At 49.2% G+C, this 17115-nt stretch overlaps 1 protein-coding gene across 1 annotated transcript in view; it reads left to right on the top strand.

Moving 5' to 3' along the window:
- The window catches only part of JPH2 (junctophilin 2), a gene marked incomplete at its 5' end in the record, with an annotated part of 63570 nt that overhangs the window by 8230 nt on the left and 38225 nt on the right, over window positions 1-17115 (top strand). Inside the window, one exon of the mRNA XM_082645313.1 lies at window positions 15921-16713. Coding sequence (XP_082501439.1) covers window positions 15921-16713 — 793 coding nt within the window. The remainder of the gene's footprint in view (window positions 1-15920; window positions 16714-17115) is intronic.

Genomic DNA, 17115 nt, shown 5'->3' on the forward strand with positions numbered 1-17115 from the left:
CCAGCCCTGGCTGCCGCACCTTTGTGAGGAATGTCCAGTCTCATTTTCTAAGCGCCCTGGTTGAGGGCGGGGTGTGGGCTGAGGGAGACAGGCTTGCTTCCTGCCATAGACCAGAGGGCCACCCCTGTTCTCTCCTTTCCTTTCCCAAGCCAGAGCCAACAGAGTAGGTGGGCTTTGGGTCTGGTCAAGACCAAGGCCCCTACTTACTCCTGCATAACTGGGAGTCGACTGACCTGGACCCGCCTGGCAGAATCGAGAGGGCGATCCAGGGGCAGTGGGAACTCCAGAAACCTCTCCCCTTAGGCGAGTAGTGAGCACCTTGTGCCTGGAGGTGTTCAAGCATGTGTTGCTGGCCATTGTTTGAACCGTGTAGAATGGGGGCCACACCCTGAGGCCTGAGGGTGGGCCGCAACCTGCAGGAAATGCTCTGTGTGGCACGCACAATGTTTTTCTTACTTTTATTTTTAATTAAATTCGAATCCTTTGTGAATACCATCTTAACAAAGTGATCCAATTTCACATCATTGATGACAGGACAACCGGACAATAGCGGCCTTTGTTGGGATGTACAGAGAAGGACACAACATCCCCTCTATAATATTCCTGCCGGGAAGGTGTGGATACAGGGTAGTTCACGCAGGGCCTGGTAGGCCATTGTAAGAATCTGGCTTTTACCCTGAGAAAAATGCGGGCTATAAAAGTGACATGCTCTGACTTTGTTTAGAGGGCTTCCTTTGGCTACTGTGTTCAGAGGCGGTTTGGGGGCAAGGATGTGGTGCAGAAAGGGTGGAAGCAGGGAGATCAATTAGTGTGTCTATTGCAATGACACAGCTGAGACATGGCGATGGTTGGACCTCCAACCTGGATCAGCAGAGGTGGGGAGAAGTGGTTGAACTCGGTCTATTTTGAACCCGGAGCTGAAAGATCGGGCTGATAGATTGCATAGGGGGAGTGAGAGAAAGAAGAGTCAAGGAAGGTTCCAAGGCTTTGGCCTGAGCCACAAAGGATGGCGTTGCCCTGAGCTAAGATGGGGTGAGGGCTTGAAGAGGGAAGGTCAGGAGCTCAGTGCTGAGACTGAGCAAAGCCCGTTAAACACGGGACGTGGGCGTGAGGGTTGTGGGCGGGCGTGCACACAGACAGGGAGCCCTGAGCAACCAGTGGGGGGTCTGAGCCCAGGCCATCTCCCCTTGATCCCTTTCCTCCCCCACACTCAATTATTTCTGGCTTCCAAGGCCCTCAGTGTTGTTGAGCTGACCCAGGGCCTGGCAAAGATGCTTTCCCCCAGGCCCCAGGATTGTCAGCATCCGGTCAGTGTCACCTGATTAATCCCCTGTTGGTGATCCTGGGAAACCAGAGACAGTGGAGCTTTGATGGGAGGTAGCATTTGGGGGCCACGGGAAGGGACTTCGGGACCACCTCGCAGGCGAGCCAGAGGGCAAGGCCTTGGGATTGTTACAGGAAAAACGGAATACCATCTATATGCTCACCCAAAGGGACTGTTCAATTAATTCATAAGACCATGCCAGGAAGTACGAAAACCATTAAAAAGACAGAGGCAGAACTATACCTCAAAAAAAAAAAAAGTTTAAAAAGAGAGAGAGAGAGAGAGAGAAAGAAAGACAGGGACTTCCCTGGTGGTCCAGTGGTTAAGACTCTGAGCTTCCACTGCAGGGGACGTGGGTTCGAGCCCTGGTCGGGGAACTAAGATTCCCGTATGCTGCATGGCGCAGCCGGGGGAGCGGGGGAAGGACAGAGACAGACCCACCTATACTCATATGGAAAGGAATCTAAGGCATTTTAAGCAAACAAGAGCCACTGGACAAATATTTATTGTGGGGGAGGGTGTTAGGGTGGGGAGCAGCTAATCTTTTGGTTCACTTGTGATACATACAGGCTTGTAAATAAGTAGAAGAAGTCCTGGAAGGACTGAAATTGTTAACAGTGATTACCTCTGGGGAGACAATACAAGAGTTTTTTATTTTAGATACTCCTCTGTTGTTTGAATTTTGTGCAATGGGCATGTGCAACTTTGTAAGTTTTTCAGAAGTGCTCTCCCCACAACACATAAACGTTTATATGCTGACATGCTAAGAAGCCTTCAGGGTACAAAGAGAGTTTGGGGGCTCTAAGCAGAGCCCCTCAGAATCTAGGCTCAGATCCCAAGTGAGTTCCCTTCATTCTGCCCCACTCTGGGGTATTCAGCTCTTCAAGGCAAAGCAGGATTGAAAGAGCAAGCAAGGCAGGTGATCTGTTCTTTAGTCCCAGCTGAGCTACTGCCTGGCTGTGTGGCTTTGGGTAGGTCCCTGTACTACTCTGTGCCTAAGCTTCCTACCCTGTATAATGCGGGGCTGAACCACACTTACTCCTGGAGGTAAGTCGATTTCTCTCACGTGCAACATCAGCTACTTGACTGTGGCTGCCCGGAGCGGTGGTGAGGGGAGACTGTTCCGTCTTATTAGGATTCAGCATCATGATCGATTAACGATGTCTGTTGTGGACACAGGATGGGGAAGAGGTAGCGCCTGTGACAGATGACTTGTTGCCTTGGACTAGATGGTCTTCAAGGTCCATTCCAGCTGTGCCTTTCTTGGGATTGAAGTATTCTTGCTTACCCCCGAGTTGAGGCTGTCTATAACCCTGTTGTGCATGTGTGGATATCAGGAACGCGACAGTCTGTGTTAGCTACGGGGCGCTGGCATCAGCTCCTACTGTTGCATTGTTAAGTTTTCAGGAATTTTGCAAGCTGGCTGTTCGACTGCTGGTAGCTTGACTGGCCAGGGTGGGAATATTTAGATGATGGAAATTGGCCGACGCGATGAATCAGGGTTGTTTGTTTTTCCAAAGAGCTGTTTTACCAGCATACCAGGAACAATGTGCTAATATGAAATGCGCTTCTCTCCTTCCCACCCAAATTTAGGGCAACCAACCCTCCCGGTTTGCCTGGGAACTGTCCTGGTTTTAGTACTGAAAGTATTAAAGTTTCTCGGGAAACCCCTCAACCTCAGGCAAAGGGGGATGACCGGTCACCCTGCAATCCTTTCCCAAGGAATGAAGGGAGCCAACATTTATTGAAAGTCTGAGGTCTCTGCTAGATAACTCACATGGCACTCACAGCAACCCTGCAAGGAAAATTGCTTTGCTTCTTTTGCTGAGCAGAGATAGACTCAAAAAGAACTTGCCCAAGGCCATGTACTCATGTACTCATTTGACAGTATCTGCTGGATGCCTTCTCTGGGCCAGTCATCACATTGATGGCTGGAGATGCTGTGGTGAGCAAGGCAGTTTGGGTCACTGCCCTCAGGAGCGTGCATTCTAACAGCAGAGACCAGCATTGGACAGGTATTTAATTACAACATGGGATAAATAATTTGAAGGGCAAGTAGAAGGGTTTATGAGCTGATAATGGGTGAGTCTAGTCTGGTCGGGTAATCAGAGAAGGCTTCCTTGAGGAAGTGATCTTAGCCTTGAGGCTGAGATCTAAAGAATGGGTGATGGGAGGACCACATGGTGCCGGACAAAAGGAATACTGAGTGCAAAGGCTTGGAGGTGGGAACGGAGCATGCTGTGTTCAAGAAAAGGTGGGAGCACAGAGACTGAGAGAGAGAGTGGGGTACACGAGGCTGGAGTGTTGGCAGGGCCCAAGCCAAGAGGGCTTCATGGGTCACAATGAGGAGTTTGAATTTCATCCTTACAGCAGATGCTGTGGGACACCCTCAGACACCCCGCAGGAGCAGGGTCCTCTTTTCCCCAGCTGCCGGGAGTTTGGGCTGCTGATGGCTCATAGCTGGCCATTGCCCTCTGTCAAAAGGAGGTGCCTCCCTCTGGGGGTAACCCATAGTTAAGGACTAGTTGATACAGGAGTACAAAGACCCAGCCTCCTTGCTTTGATTTTGGACAACTCTGAAGGGCCATACCAGCTCCAGAGATCCCCATGGGATCCAGTGAGGCTTTGGCTGCAACTGTTCAACTTCTTCCACTTATTGAAGCCTGCTTCCTTCCTTACGGCTGTTTGTCCTGAGAGCCCTCCCCACCCCCCAGATCACCCACATGCAATCTCAGTCTCAGAATATGTTTCCTAGGGGACAATCCTCCCTCAAGGTACTGGGAAGCCGTCACAAAGTTTTAAGTGGGGGTAACCTGATCACATCTGCATCTTACAAAGGAGATGACTCCGGCGGCAGCGAAGGGTGGATTGAAGTGGGTATCTGGGGAGGCAAAGACCAGGGCAGATGTTACTGTAGTCAACCAGGGAATATTGGCACAGCCCTGCACTAGATGGACGGGGTGGAGATAAAGGGAAGTGGGGAGAGATGAAAGAGATATTCAGAGTCAGGTCTGTTTCCAAAGCTCAAGCAATTTCCATTATTTTTCGCTGCTCCCAAAGGTGTCTCAGGTTTGACGTGCCCCCTCTGGGACACAGGACCCATGGTCTTCATCAAGGTGGGCTGGGTCCCCTATAGTCGAGAGCACCTATGTGGCTGTCTGTGGCCTGGGCATGTGTGTCCACCACAATGTGCATTCCTGGTTTACCTCATCAGAGTTAGGGTGCCTGGACAGGAGCCGTGACCCTTGGACTCTTCTGGTGCTCACTCCCCTACCTGCCATGCTCTATCTTAAACCCTGTCTGAAATCTATTGATGACGCTTCCATGGTCCTGCCCAAAGATCTTGAACTAACTTCTAAGACTACATGAGAGGACTTGGAGAAGGATCAGAGATGGCTGTTGGACAAAATAGGCAATATATAGACAAGAGAGCGGCTATAGGTGGTAAGAAGTGATGAGAGTTTGGAGGAAGGAAGGTGCCCTGGGTAGGTTTCTGAAGGAGGTGGCTTTGAAAGTAGGCTTTGGGGAATTTGGGGAGGAAAACTGAGAAGGTGAGCTGGGACCAGGTCATGAAGACACTGAACTTCATGACAGATAAGGACTTCCATGGGCAGTGGGGACCCCTGGAGAGGAGCTACTCCTGATTACTTTCCCTCCATCTCTGTTCAGTCCCCTAGGGACACTGACAGTTGGACCTCAAACAGTTTCCTAGAAATAGGCAGGTGTCACCGGCCAGAGGGGATGGTGTTCTCAGCATTCATTCTGTATTTGGAGGCAGAATCCATGGTCTGACCCACAGGTCTCTTCTCTGTCTCCCCTTGGGTTTCTGAAACGCTCATGCTTTCTTCCGAGCTGAGGTTTGGGTGAGGGTTTCTGAACCTTTCACTTGTAAGGGGTATTCTGAGGTTCTTAGAGGTACAGAGGAGAAAGCACTGGCCAGGATGCTTGGCTGTGATCACCAACAACCGCTACACTGGTGTGATCATGAGCAAGTTATTTACATTTTTAGGGTCAGTTTTTCCTACTGTAAAATCAGAATGCTAATACTTGTATCTGTTTGGATATTTTTTTCTGTCTGCAAGTAACAGAAAACCCTAACTCCAGATGGCCTAAACTAGCCCTTTCCAACAAAAATATGACATGGGCTCCAAACGTAATTTAAAATTTTCCAGTAGCCACATTTAAAAAGGTGAAATGAATTTTAATCACATCTTTTATTTAATCCATTACCCCAAATATTATAATTTCCACATGTAATCAATATGTAATTATTAGTGAGCTATTTTACATTCTTTTTTGTACTAAATCTTTTTTTTTATTATTCATTTATTTATTTATTCATTGGTTGCACTGGGTCTTCGTTGCTGTGCGCTGGCTTTCCTAGTTGCGGCGAGCAGGGGCTACTCTTTGTTGAGGTGCCCGGGCTTCTCATTGCAGTGGCTTCTCCTGTTGCGGAGCACGGGCTCTAGAGCGCAGGCTCAGTAGTTGTGGCACATGGGCTTAGTTGCTCTGCGGCTTGTGGGATCTTCCCAGACTAGGGCTCAAACCTGTGTTGCCTGCATTGGGAGGCAGATTCTTAACCACTGTGCTACCAGGGAAGTCCCTGTACTAAAACTTTTAAATTCAGTACTCAATAACCACATGCATCTAATGGCTACCATATTGGACAGCACAGACCTTGTTTAATAAGGATATTTCTAATCACACATAAATAAGAATCCAGAGGCAGGGAAGTCTCAAGACTGGTTAATTTGGAGGCACAACAGCATCAGCAAGAACCCAGGTTCCTGCTACCTTTTTGCTCTGCCATCCACAGAGTGTCAGTTTTGTTCTCAGCTAGTTCCTCTCATGGTCCCAATATGGCTGCCACAGCTCCAGGAGTCATGTCCACATGCAACAACATCCAGCAGAAAAAGAGGGTATGTTTCTCCACAAGTGTCTCTTGAGAAGAACTAAGAACTCTTTCTTGTCTCCCTTGCCCCACACCTTTTGCTGACTTACCGCAGGTCTCAATTCCAGAGTTCATCACATGTTCATATGCTCATGTCTAATCCAATCACAGGCAAGGTAGATAGACTTGAATGCCTGAAGCACCGAGTCCTAACCACTGGACCGCCAGGGAGTTCCCGAATGCCTGGCTTAGAGCAATCAGGATTTGCCCCTGGATTGGAGACCTTTCTCTGAGTCACATGGGAGGAATACTGGACCCTGGGACAAAAATTAAGGCTCTATTAGCAAAGAGGACAATTGTTGTTGGGTAAGCAACAACCAACCAACAGTAGCTGTACAATAATACCTGCTCCCCTGACCCCACCAGGTTAAACTGATGTGAGCCTTATGGTCATTTCCCAAAGTGGGTTCCGTGGAATACTAAACCTGACAGGTGTTCTGCAAGAAGGGTCTTCTGATTAACTAGCATCTCCTCACGGAGACCCATAGTCCCCAGGAGCACTTTAGGAGTTCTGACAAACTCCCACAGGCAGGAGAACTCTCATTTCGTTTAACCTCCTCAAACTGTCTTGACTTCAGAATTGTTTTTCTTTTTTTCCATGATAAAATATATTAACACCAGTTTTGCAAAACACATTTTTGGAGATCCTGCCTTAATGGATTATTAAGTTATACAGCCAGGAAAATTTTCCACAGGCTATGCACCTCCAGTTTGGCCTCTTATGGTCAGAACTGGATGAGCAGTACCTACCATGTTGGGAAGATTCCTACAGGCCAGGTAGTGGATGGAGGCCCCAGTGACTCAGGCCACAGGCATCCTTTTCCTGAGAAGGAATGAAAAGTGCAGTTTTGCCCTAACTAAACTCATCCAAAACTTGGATTCACACCCTATGGGAAAGTCGCACATCAGGGTGCTGGCGTATGGTTACTTGCTTATTTTCCTTGACTTAGTGTTGATTACCCTTTTGGTGTCTTCCTTCCTTTGCTTTCTCTCTGTCAAATCAAATGTATTCACACTGATGTTTAAAACCGTAGAAGCCCTCTTATCTGATGTCATCAATACCAAATGCAAGCTGGTTAATTGAATGTTAGTAAGATCAGAGAAAGATTTTAAAAATGATTTATATATCTTATGACATTTATTTTAATCTATATCACATTTACATATAGTGTATAGATAATTCAGTCTTTTTCATTCACTAACCTTTTGATGGCAAAGCTTTTTTTGGGGGGGGAGAGAGTCTGTGCTTCGTGGATTGTGGGATCTTAGTTCCCTGACCAGGGATCGAACCCGGGCCCTAGGTAGTGAAAGCACAGAGTCCTGACCACTGGACCGCCAGGGAATTCCCGGCAAAGCCTTTTTTTTTTGATGGCAGTGGAGTTTCTCATTGTCTGTCTTCCATTCCTGTAACGTATCATCTATAATTTCCAGTTTCTGTTCGTTTCTTTAAAATGGAGCAAGAAATTAAAGACAGTGCAAAGTAGTCCGAGTGTAGAAAACGTCTAGATTTTTATAATTTTGTTCCAACCTTTTATAGTTATCCCATTCATACCAAATTTGAGAGTGATTTTTAAGGAACTGTCTCCCTATGAACATCCAAAAACATTCAGCTTGTGTTTGGAGAAGTAAGACTCTTTTTCTGTACACTCATAGTCCCTTGGTTTAGAGAAATATTAATAAATAACAAAATTTCAAGAATGAGTACAATGGAGGTGAACAGGTTTAGGAACAGTCTTAAATAAACACACAGTCCCACATGTGGGAACAGAGGCGTGGATTTGCTAGAGCATAGGCTGCTGGCCAGGCACGTCAGGGTGCTAAGGGCATCAGTTAGCAGGTTTTACAACAAAGAAACAGAGCATGTTGGCTAACTGTAGGTCAGTGGAAAACTTGTACAGGATGCATATTAGAATCATCTGAGATGCTTTCCAGTATCCACATCAACTAAGTCATAATCTCTGGCCCTGGGGAGTGGATCTTAAACTATAGATGTGGCTTCCAGAAACTCCTCCATCCTGTGTGTTTAGAGGGTGTGGAGGCAGGTCTCACTGATGAGCAGATCCCCAAATGTTCTTCTTCTCAAGGACAGAAGTTCTGAGGCCTGACTCAGGGGTGTTCCCAAACCAGCGAAAGCTGGGCATTCCAGGCCACAAGCCTGCTTTCTTTTTTTTTTTTTTTTTTTTGTGGTACGCGGGCCTCTCACTGTTGTGGCCTCTCCTGTTGCGGATGGGCTCCGGACGCGCAGGCTCAGCGGCCATGGCTCACGGGCCCAGCCGCTTCGCGGCATGTGGGATCTTCCCGGACCGGGGCACGAACCCGTATCCCCTGCATCGGCAGGCGGACTGTCAACCACTGCGCCACCAAGGAAGCCCAAGCCCGCTTTCTTACCAGAACACACACCTAGGCAGAAAACCAGAGCTGGCCTCATTCTCTCCCTCTGAGTTCTCTCTGTCCTCCCTGGCTCCTCTTCATCTTCCCAGTTAATCCCAGTTAATCCTTTGCCAGCTTTTCTGAGCAAAGACTCTGACCTGCCAAAAAGTTAGCCTTTATTGAGCACTTGCTGTGTGCTAGCTGCCTCACATAGAGTTCACTTAATCTTTGGTCAACCAACCCTCCCCACTCCGCTGCCAACCAAGATCTGGATCGTCATCTCTCTGGACCACACTGCTGGGGCTGCTTAACATTTATTTCTGATGATTGATTAAATCCAGTCTATTGCTGGCACTAGACTCCAAGCCCCTTGAGGGCAGGGACCACGTCTATTTATTCGCACTGCATTCGCAGCACCTAGCCCAGTGAATGCAGGGTGCACTGCAAATACTTGCTGATTCAAAGGAATGAATGAAAAACCATATAAAGGGCTCCCCTGGTGGTGCAGTGGTTGAGAGTCCGCCTGCCGATGCAGGGGACACGGGTTCGTGCCCTGGTCTGGGAAGATCCCACATGCCGCGGAGCAGCTGGGCCCGTGAGCCATGCCCGCTGGGCCTGGGTGTCTGGAGCCTGTGCTCCGCAACGGGAGAGGCCACAGCAGTGAGAGGCCCGCGTACCGCAAAAAAAACCCCAAAAAACAAAAAACAAAAAAAAAACATATAAAGTAGGTATCATTACCTCCATGTTATAGGACAGCTGAGGCTTACGGGGTTTCAATAACTTATGCATGTTTAGAACTATCCAGTGTCAGAGTTAAGGTTAAAACCCAGGTTATTCTTTACTAAACCTGAAGGGGAATTGCAGGGAGAAGGCGATATTCAGGTTTTATTAAACATAGGAGCCTGGTCTGTATATTAGGACTACATTTACCATGGTTACAGACTTCACCAGCCTTTTACAAATATCCCAATAACTCCCAGAGTTAGATGTGAGTATTCTCGGTAGCCACTGCCAGTCCCTACTGAGCACTTACCATGTGCTGAGTCATGAGGGGAAAGAAAAGATGCAGTTCCTGCCCTTGAAAGAACAGCAGGGTGTCATTCAGGAGAAAATCCTCCCAGATTGATCAGATGTTAACTCACAGCTTCCTCAGGCCTGGGAACTGTGCTAGATGCTGAGATCACAGCAAATAAGCTAGATATGATGCCTTCCCTCTTGGAAGCCACAGTCTGGTAGGAAAGGCTTAAGGTGAATAAACGATCATAATAATCAGTTAGCTGCTACTACACACAATGCCCAGAAGTACTGACATCATGTGGTCGTACTCAGGGGGAAGGGCTCAAGAAATCAACCTGGATGAAGTCAGATTTAAGGTGAATCTTGAAATATCACTAGAAGCTGGCCAGGGGAGGAGAGAGAAGAGCACACCAAGAAAAAGAAGGGAAGCATGTGCAAAGGCCCTGAGGTAGGAAGGCGAGTGTGACTGGAGAGCCATTCAAAAAGAGTCAGGAAAGGTGGGCAGGGGCAGCCCACTCCGGGCCTTGTAGGCTGCTGAGAATCTTGGTCCTTACCCTGTGGGCAGTGGGAAGCCTTGTAATGTCTGCAAGTCCCAGTGAGGGGATCATCCCCAACGGTGTTAGGAAGCACTTCCTTACATAGAGGCTCCTCTCAGCCAGATGGCTGTGGGTGGGTCCTCCTCTCCCTCTTTGGATGCGTTCTTCCTGTCCCCAGAGAGAACTGTCCTGCCTTAGACAGTCAGGCAGGGGGTGGCTCCAGCACTTGGCTCTTCCCCCTTCCCAGGGCCCCATCACTCCCAGCCTCCCCTGGGTGTTTGTGCCTCTTGCCACTTGCTCGTAAGTTTCCTAATATAGCCTGGCCATTTCCTCCCCAACTGGAGGCCAAGAGCCGTTCTCCTGTTGCAGTCTCAGTTTTTCCTGGGCTTAAAGTGGCCACGTCAGCCCATCTCACACCAAACTTAAGCCAAAGGTAGACTGGCTGATTTAGTTTCACAAACTTGTCCAATCTAGAGATTAGATGTCTTCTTTCTTTCCTCTGGTTTACCGTCTTCTCTGCTCTGGTCTTGCTCACTTCCCTCTTTAATTTATATATTTTTTCTTCTTTCTTCTGAGACTTCTGGAAGGAGCACAGCCAGACATGGGTGTGAGTTTTGACTCTGTGCATTTATTAGCTGTGTCATCTTTGGTGAGTCTTATAGGAACTATTAAATATCTCTCTGGTCATTTTCGCAGACCTGTTTTCAGATGGATAGAGCAGAAAGAAGAGAAAATAGTTGGAAAGTGCCTGCTATTCACTCACTCACTCATTCAACAAATATTTATTGAGTACCTATTTGATACTGTTCTAGGTACCAAGGATACAACAGTGAGCAAAAAAGAACGGAATCCCTGCCTTTGTGGAACTTACATTCCAGTAGGGGAGATGATTAATAAACAAAAGGAAAAGCAAAATATATGTAATATTAGATATGCTATGAAGGAAAAAAAAAGCAAAGAAGGGAGATAAAAAGAAAAAACCTTGGGTGGGGGTTATAATTTTAAATAGGGTGGTGAGGGAGTCTTCAGTGAGATGACATTTGAGTAAAGGCTTGAAGATGGTGAGGGAGTGAGCCATGCAGATATCTGGAGGAAGAACATTCTAGGCAGAGCAAACAGCATATGCAAAGGCCCTGAGGCAGGACCATGGCTAGTGTGCGGGAAGAACAGCAAGGAGGCCTCTGTGGCTAGAGTGAAGTGAGGGAAAGGGGAGAATGGGAGGAGGTAAGGATGGAGGAGTGATGGGGATGAGATCAGGTAGGGCCTTGTGGGTCACTAAGGACTTCAGCTTTTTTTCTGAGTAAGAAGGAGCAGAACAGTGTCGCGATCTGGCTTATTATATTTGAACAGAATCCCCTCTGATAGGTGTGTTAGGGAGATAATGGTGGCTCGGACTGCCATCTAGCAGCAATGGGGGTGGTGAGACGTGGCGAGATTCTAGATTCACTTGGAAAGTAGAGTGGACAGGATTTCCTGATGGATATTTGCAGGGCACTGTACTGGGTAGGGTTTTTTTTTTCCTTAAAAATTTATTTACAAATTATTCATTTATCAAATCAACTTTATTGAGGGATAATTTCCATGCAATAAAACACATTTTAAGTACACAGTCTTTTTTTTTGAATTTTATTTTATTTTTTTAAACAGCAGGTTCTTATTAGTCATCAATTTTATACACATCAGTGTATACATGTCAATCCTAATTGCCCAATTCATCACACCCCCAACCCCACCCCCACCGAGGTGCACAGTCTTGACAAACGTCTACACCTGTGTAACCACCAGCATAGTCAAGATACAGAACATTTGCATCAACTCAGAAAGTTCCCTTGTGCCTCTGCACAGTGGATCCCCCTTACCCCTCTGGTAACCACGGATCTGCTTTCTATCACCATAGTTTAGTTTTTTCCAGGCTGTCATGTCATTGGAATCATATGATTTGTCTCCGGCTTCATTCCCTTGGCATGTTTTTGAGATCCATCCATGTTGGTGTGTGTTTCAGTAACATGCTACTTTTTATTGCGGACTAGTACTCCATTGTGTGGTTGAGCGCAGTTTGTTTATCCATTTTCCAGTTAATGGACATTTGGGTTGTTTCCATCTTTTGTTGTCTCCCAAAGAAGCTGGAAAACAGGTATTATTTTTCTACTTTCCAGGTAAGGAAATTGAGAATCATAAGAAGTAGCTTGGTCAAGGTTCCCCAGCTTAGGTGGTGTTTGAAACCAGTTTGTCTCTCTCTCTGTGTTTCTTTCTGTCCCCCTGCTTCCCACACAATGTGGCCCCATGTGGATGAGCTTGGAGAATGGAGCATAATAGCTTTCTGTCTCCTCACATTTCCATCCTTTGTACCACACTCTCATTTCTTTATTCTCTACACTTGCCACATAATCCCACTTCCCCCCTTGAGTCAGACCTCAGTTCAAATCCCAGCTCTGCTTCTTCCTCACTGTGTGACTTTGGGCAAGTCACATAACCTCTCTGAACATCAATCCACCTAAGAAATGGAGAGCATATTTGTATCTTCCTTTGCGAGGTCATGCCCAATGCTCTCATCTCTCTCTGTCTCTCTCCATTTCTCTTTGGTCCTGTTACAGTTGATATTCTCTGATTGTTGGTTTTTCATGGCTGGTCATTGAAGGGAGGTGAGCCCTGCTGTCCTCTCACCCCTGGCTGTTCCTGCTTGCTGTACCGAGGGCCAGAAGCACCAGACACTCTCCCCAACAATTAAAGCAGAATTTCAGGTGGCAAGGCCCGGGGATCTGTATTTTATCTTTAGCTTCTCACATGCAGCCAGGATTGAGAACTGTGGGCTCAGAGCATGAGCTTTGGGCATCAGATAGACTTGGGTTTTGATCCTGCTTCCTTGGTCAAGTCTAGTAACTTCTCAGATCACCAACTTCCTCTCCTGTAAATGAGCATCTGCATGAGACCCACCTCACAGGATTGCTGAGAGGTGTTAAGTGAACCCCCACACTGTACGTGATTCTTGATGGGGTCTCTTCACACACAAAGGGCTGGGGCTGGGTAGGCGTGGGACCCTGAGCTGGAGCAGTCTGTGCTGGGAGGGGCCAGGCCGCGTGGAGTCATGGGGACTTACTATCCTTTGCCTCCAGAGTCACAGTGCCCCGATTCCTAGAAGCCCAGCATCTCAAAGTGAGGCCAAACCTTAGAGCCTCATCACCAACATGTAATTTGACTGATGGGGCAATCGAGCCTGTAAGAAAGGAAGAGAGTCACCCAAGGTCACACAGTGAGATGGCGTTTCTGGACAGGTTCAAGCCAATCAATCAGCAAATATTTCTGGAGCACCTCTATGTGCCAGGCAATGTCCCAGGTGCTGGGGATACATCAGAACAGAAAACAGGAAAGATCCCTGCACCCACAAGGCTTCCATCCTAGCAGGGGAGGAAAAGCAATAAAGCAATAAATATAAATAAATAAGTCATATGGTATGTCAGACGGTGATAAATGCTATAGAAAAAAAATAAAAGTAGATCACGGATATCTTGGTGCTTGTGGGAACACAGGCAGACTGTAGTTTTAAATAGGGTGGTCAGGTAGTCCCCAGTGAGCAAAGGCTTGAAGGATAGAGGTAGGAAAAGAGTTCCTGGCAGAGGGAACAGCCAGTGCAAAGGTCCAAATGGGAACATGCCTGTTGGGTTGACCTTAAGAGTCCCTTACCAGCCATCCTGGGTATTTGTTGGCAAGCCATTTGGTTTTTTTGGTTAACCAGGGCAGCACATCAGCTTGTGTTTAAAACAACGGCTCTGAATTTCCCCGCTCACTTCAGTGAACATGATGTGTCAGGCACTGTTCTACACACAAAAGGCACAAAGATGAAGGCAGAGAGATGGCTTTCAGTGGTGCTGCTGTGGAGAGAAAGACCAAGAAGGTAGAACAGCTGTGTGTGGGGGTGAGGGGAGGTGTTGAGTTGGAGATGCTGTGTAACATCTGGGGGCATCCATCTCCAAGGCAACATGTGGAGCTGCAGAGGGGAAGAAGTTGGGGATATATTCAGGAGAATCTGCAGGACACAGATGGCAGTTATAAAAACACCAGATGATGCAACCACCCAGGGAGGATGGGGAGGAGGTTTTGGACGGAGCCCCGGGGAGCACAGCCTGTTAGGATGGGGGTGGAATACGAAGATATTTTGTCACCTTTGTATCAGCTTGTTCATACAACTCAGGTGACCTCACACGCTAGTATAACTTTGTAAAATCACAACGTCACACATATCTTTTCTTTCTTAGTTCTTCAGCAATATTAACTCATTTAAACCTCCAACAACCCTATGAGGTAAGAGGCAATTGTTACCTGTTTGACGGGTGAGAAAGCTGAGCCTCAGAGAGGTTAAGTCACTTGCCCAAGGTTACACAGCTAGCAAGGGCAGAGGCAGGGTTCGGACCCAGCAGCCTGGCTCCGCAGTCTGTGCTCCTAACCATTACTCTGTGCTGCCTCTCTATTCACGTCGTGGCCACATGCACAGATTCTATTTCCCAGGAGATCAGGTATTCACACTCATGGACATGCAAGGCCTTCTTGTTACCAGCTTCCTGTACACGCCATCTTGCGTACACGTCGTCTTACACGGTCTCATTAATGCGCACAACTTCACACACTCACTCAGCCTCGAGTGTCTCAGATTACTTTGTGCTTTAACACTCAGATGGCCTTGTGTACTCAGACCTCACACATACCCATAATGTCACCTCCACTGGGCACTCACTCCAGTGTGTACACCCTGCATCATACACTCATGAGCTCACAGAAGCAAAAGACACATGCACGCTCCTAACAGTCTCCTCTACCCCTGGCCTTGCACAAATACACACTCGCCTGTGCCCTGCAACATTCACACCGCTATGCAAACTCACTGTCTTATCCATTCATGACCTTAGACTTTCACGTCACCTTGCACACTAGGATAACCATACACACGCATTCAACCTCACATACCGACAGAGCCTTGCCTGCTCACAAGTTTGCACTCTTTGATCCTCTAGCAGTCTTGCACCCTCACTCAACTTTGCCTTTCCTGCATACTTAAGACCTCAAATGCTCCCACAACCTTATATACGTCCCATGCTCACGTGATCTCGGTCACCCTCTGTGCACACACTGCCTTGCACACTCAAGCTTCTACATGCACATTCACACAAATGCAATATTCACGCTACTGCACACACTCACTGTCATACCACTCGTGCTCTGGCACATTCATTTGCTCTGTGTGATTCCAAATCTGTGCACACTCACAGAGCCTCATCTGCTCACACAACCTCACACTTAAGACAGACTCACTCAGCCTCACCCGATTTCGCACAGTAAAGATCCTGGCGCATTCCCACCAACAGAAATACTCACACGGGTCATGCAAACTCCTTCCGGCCTGTCTGCTCCTGTCCTGGCACGCACTCCCGGGGCCCCGCCTTCCCGCAGTTCACACACCGACACTCGGCGTCATACCACCTCACTCCATCTTGCACGCTCGTGGCCTTGCCACGTTCCCACCGACGGAAATATTCACACCGCTACGCAGACTTCTGGCTTGCACGCGTTTGTTCTCCCACACTCACTCACGCAACCTCACACACTCAGAGCCTCACCGGCTTTGGTCACTCTACCCTCCCTGCCCCGCAACGGCCTGGCCCGCCCCCGCCCCGGCGCCCCCGGGGGCCCCGTCGGGCCGCCCCACTGACCACCCTCTCCTCGCCCGCAGGGACGTACCAAGGCCAGTTCACCAACGGCATGCGCCATGGCTACGGCGTGCGCCAGAGCGTGCCCTACGGGATGGCCGTGGTGGTGCGCTCGCCGCTGCGCACGTCGCTCTCGTCTCTGCGCAGCGAGCACAGCAATGGCACGGTGGCCCCGGACTCGCCCACCTCGCCGGCCACCGACGGCCCCACGCTGCCCGCGCCCGCCATCCCGCGCGGTGGCTTCGCGCTCAGCCTCCTGGCCAATGCCGAGGCGGCGGCGGCGCGGGCGGCCAAGGGCGGCGGCCTGTTCCAGCGGGGCGCGCTGCTGGGGAAGATGCGCCGCGCCGAGTCGCGTGCGTCCCTGGGCAGCCAGCGCAGCCGCGTCAGTTTCCTCAAGAGCGACCTCAGCTCGGGCGCCAGCGACGCCGCGTCCACCGCCAGCCTGGGCGAGGGCGCCGAGGGCGCCGACGAGGCCGCGCCCTTCGAGGCCGACATCGACGCCACCACCACAGAGACCTACATGGGCGAGTGGAAGAACGACAAGCGCTCGGGCTTCGGCGTGAGCGAGCGCTCCAGCGGCCTCCGCTACGAGGGCGAGTGGCTGGACAACCTGCGCCACGGCTACGGCTGCACCACGCTGCCCGACGGCCATCGCGAGGAGGGCAAGTACCGCCACAACGTGCTGGTCAAGGGCACCAAGCGCCGCGTGCTGCCGCTCAAGAGCAGCAAGGTCCGCCAGAAGGTGGAGCACAGCGTGGAGGGCGCCCAGCGCGCCGCCGCCATCGCGCGCCAGAAAGCCGAGATCGCCGCCTCCAGGTAGGACCCCGGGGGCGGGCGCAGATGGGTTGTGCCCCGCTCCGGGAAGAAATCCTGAGCCAGGGCAACCTGGGAGGCCCTGTTTTGGCTTCTTCTTTCTCCATCAGGGGCTCCTCCATGACTCTATATAGAGGACTCTGTATAGAGGGTTCATTGGAGGTGCTTCGGGATCTCATGTCACCTGTTCACCCATCCATCCATTGTCCAGACATCCATCCATCGTCCATCCATCCATCCATACACTCAGTGACTCCCATCCACCCATTCATCCAACCCCTCCCTTCACTTTTAAACCTTACATTCACCCAACCGTTATAATATCAACGTGAACAACTATCTCTCTACCCACCTATCCACCCAGCCCCTTAACTTCATGCTTACTCATTCAGCCACCCAGTCACC

This window comes from Mesoplodon mirus, assembly GCF_964341445.2.
Source record: "Mesoplodon mirus genome assembly, chromosome: 15".
NCBI lineage: Eukaryota > Metazoa > Chordata > Mammalia > Artiodactyla > Ziphiidae > Mesoplodon > Mesoplodon mirus.